The sequence below is a fragment of the Orycteropus afer genome, unplaced genomic scaffold (assembly GCF_000298275.1).
Source record: "Orycteropus afer afer isolate SDZICR_OR568_19922 unplaced genomic scaffold, OryAfe1.0 scaffold00410, whole genome shotgun sequence".
Taxonomy (NCBI): domain Eukaryota; kingdom Metazoa; phylum Chordata; class Mammalia; order Tubulidentata; family Orycteropodidae; genus Orycteropus; species Orycteropus afer.
In genome coordinates this window covers 2,138,984-2,142,012 of record NW_006921997.1, presented here as the reverse complement: position 1 = coordinate 2,142,012, position 3,029 = coordinate 2,138,984, and the positions used below count along the sequence as shown (strand labels likewise).

General features: G+C 37.1%; 1 protein-coding gene across 1 annotated transcript in view; it reads right to left on the bottom strand.

The window, feature by feature from the left end:
* FKTN (fukutin) overlaps window positions 1–3,029 on the bottom strand; it is a 56,987-nt gene that overhangs the window by 48,079 nt on the left and 5,879 nt on the right. Inside the window, exon 2 of the mRNA XM_007953762.1 lies at window positions 1,424–1,483. Within this exon, the coding sequence (XP_007951953.1) occupies window positions 1,424–1,483 (60 nt within the window). The remainder of the gene's footprint in view (window positions 1–1,423; window positions 1,484–3,029) is intronic.

Here is a 3,029-nt window from a genome sequence, read left to right as displayed (position 1 = left end):
CTCTTTAAGTGCATAATAGGAGGTCTCTTAATAACTGGTAAACTCAAAAATTTACTTTATTCTAAGTCTCATCAAATTTTGGAATGTTGCAATTTATGAGCAAGCACCCCATTGCCTTCAGACAGGCACATTTCCCAGTTGCTAAAAATGGAATTTCAAATCTCAACAAATTGTTTCACCCGCAAGACAACAAATCTAGTCCAAGTATTACATGTGTGTTAAGGGTGGGCAGAAGTAGGGAAAGCCTAGAAAAAGTGCACAAAACAGTCCTTTTTATTTAACCTGCTAGAGTCTTTATAACTGTGACTATAAATTCCTGTACCTGTGGGTGTAAATGCCAAGCATATAAATGCTTACTTTTCCCCTCAGACACACAGCAAAATATCTGCTATTTTTAATAAGTTGAAAGTTCACATTGGTACTTCCAGACTAGGTAGCTGAGGAAAACAAACAGGCTTTATCTGACTTTCTCTCTTAAAGAGTAGTTCAAATCCAGCTAGCATCAGCAGCAACCTAAGGATCCCTATTCATGGCTGCTTGGTGATTCGAAAGCCTATGCCCAATCTAAAGCCTTTCAAGTCTCTAAAACCAAAAATACCAAACTCACTGCCACCGAGTCAGATCCGACTCACAGTGACCCCTCTTTGGGTTTCCGAGGCGGTATCACTACAGAAGTAGATTGCCCAACCTTCCTTCTGAGGAGTAGCCGATGGGTTTGAACTCTCCTCTCTCACCTCAGTATCACTGTGGAAGTAGATCGTCCAACCTTCCTTCCAAAGAGTGGCTGGTGGGTTTGAACTGTCAGCCTTCTGGTTAGCAGTCAGATGCCTTAGGCACTACACCACCCAAAGACTGAAGTATATTGATAAGAAATGCCTGGTCACTTTCATATTGTATACTAGCAAGATAAATTTTTTATTAGTAACATAACATCATTTTTTATTCATAATTTAGTTAGAAAAAGGTAAAAATATATTTTATAAATGTGCAGTCTGAAATTTGTAAAACAAGGCTTTTTATATATATTACTGATTTCTCTCTTCTTAAGAAGGAAAAGTGTTGAATACATTTTTATTCTTGATTTTATTTTCCATTATTCATACTTCAATTCCGATCGCAACATTCACTCACTTGGGGAAGCATCACAGCTCAGTAAAGGAGAGTTTTGGCAGTCGACAACCAACCACGTTAGAATTTGCGCTCATTCACTTCTTAGCTTAAGAACCGTAATTTCTCTAAGTCCACTGACTTCTTATGGTTTCCACAAGGAGTAAATGAGATACTTCACACAAAGCACTAGGCTTCCCCTCCCACACCCTCAAGGCAGCTATTAGCATTGTCATCATTCAACAAGTAAGTATTAGGCATATCAATAAATGAACAAAACGACAATTAGAATTGAGGAATTTCTTACTGTACATACCCACTGTGTGCTATCAAATCCAATTCGGCTTCCTTTGGATTTTGATAAACTGGCTCCATTCTAGAGAGATAATAAAACAACATCCTAGTAAATTCAAAGCCCAGCATGTAACATTACACTTAGGATAGGGTAGGAATGAAATTCAAATGATGTAACTATTCATAGTCATTAAAAAGCTTTAGCCAAATACCAATTACCAGAGTCATGAGCTAAAAATTCTACAATTATACAGTATAATGACTTAAAATGGAAAACATGACAAATGGCAGGTTAATTAGGTTATTAAACGTTAAGGCATATACGGCCAACACCTCTAACCAATTACTTTCCATAAATAAATAGCAAACTCTCTGGAATTAGGGTTTATTTAGCACCATATCCCAAGCCTCAATTTATCTCCACACAAGTCAGAGTTTGCAGTCTTGGACCTCTGAAAAGTGGTAACAAAAAGACAGTAATATTTATTGTTGTTAAGTGCCATCAAGTGGGTTCTGACTCGTGAGAACACTGTGGACAACAAAGTGAAACACTGGCAGTACTGTGCCATCTTCAGACTCCTTGCTAAGCTTGAACCCATCACTGCAGCCACTGTCTCAACCCATCTCGTTGAGTCTTCCCCTTACCAATCTTCCTTATTCTTTGCCCAGCTTTCACATGGGCATGAGGTGACTGAAAATACCATGGCTTTGGTCAGGTGCACCTCAGTCTTCAAGGTGACATTTCTGCTTTTTTAACTTTAAAGAGGTCTTTTACAACAGATCTTCCCAATGCGATATGTTGTGTGATTTCTTGGCTGCTGCTTCCATGAGTGTTGGATCCAACTAAAATGAAATCTTTTAACAACTTCAATTTGTTTTCTGTTTATCATGATGTTGCTTATTGGTCCAGTTTTGAGGATTTTTGTTTTCTTTATGAAACGTAATCCACAACGAAGGCTGTAGTCATCAATCTTCATCACTAAGTGCTTCAACTTCTTTTTTGTTTCCAGCAAGTAAGGTTGTGTCATCAGCATAATATAGGTTGTTAATATGTCTTCCTCCAATCCATTGCCATGTTCTTTTTCATACAGTTCAACTTCTCAGATTATTTGCTCAGCACAGAGATTGAGGAAGTATGGTCAAAGGATACAACCTTGATGCACATCTTTCCTGATTTGTCCATTTCATCTAATTTGTTGTCATACAATTGTTCATAATATTCCATTATAATCCTTTTATTTCTGTAAGGTTGGTTGTAATGTCTACTCTTTCATTCTTAATTTTAGTAATTTGAGTCTTTTCTATATTTTTATTGGTAGTCTAACTAAAGTTTTGTTCTTATGTTTTCATAGAAGCAACTTTTGTTTTGTTGATTTTCTCTATTTTTTTTTTTTTGGTTTTATCCTCTATTTCATTTCTTCCCACTCTTATCTTCATTACTTCCTTTCTTCTGCTAGTTTTGGGTTTAGTTTGTGCTCCTTTTTCTAGTTTCTAAAGGTGGAAGGTTAGGTTAATGGTGTGTTGGGCATTCCCTAGATAACCTTTCAGCTTGGTAATCTGCTAGGACTAACAAGAATCAGGAGCTCTGGTAGCATAATGCCTAAGGCGCTTGACTGCTAACCAGAAGG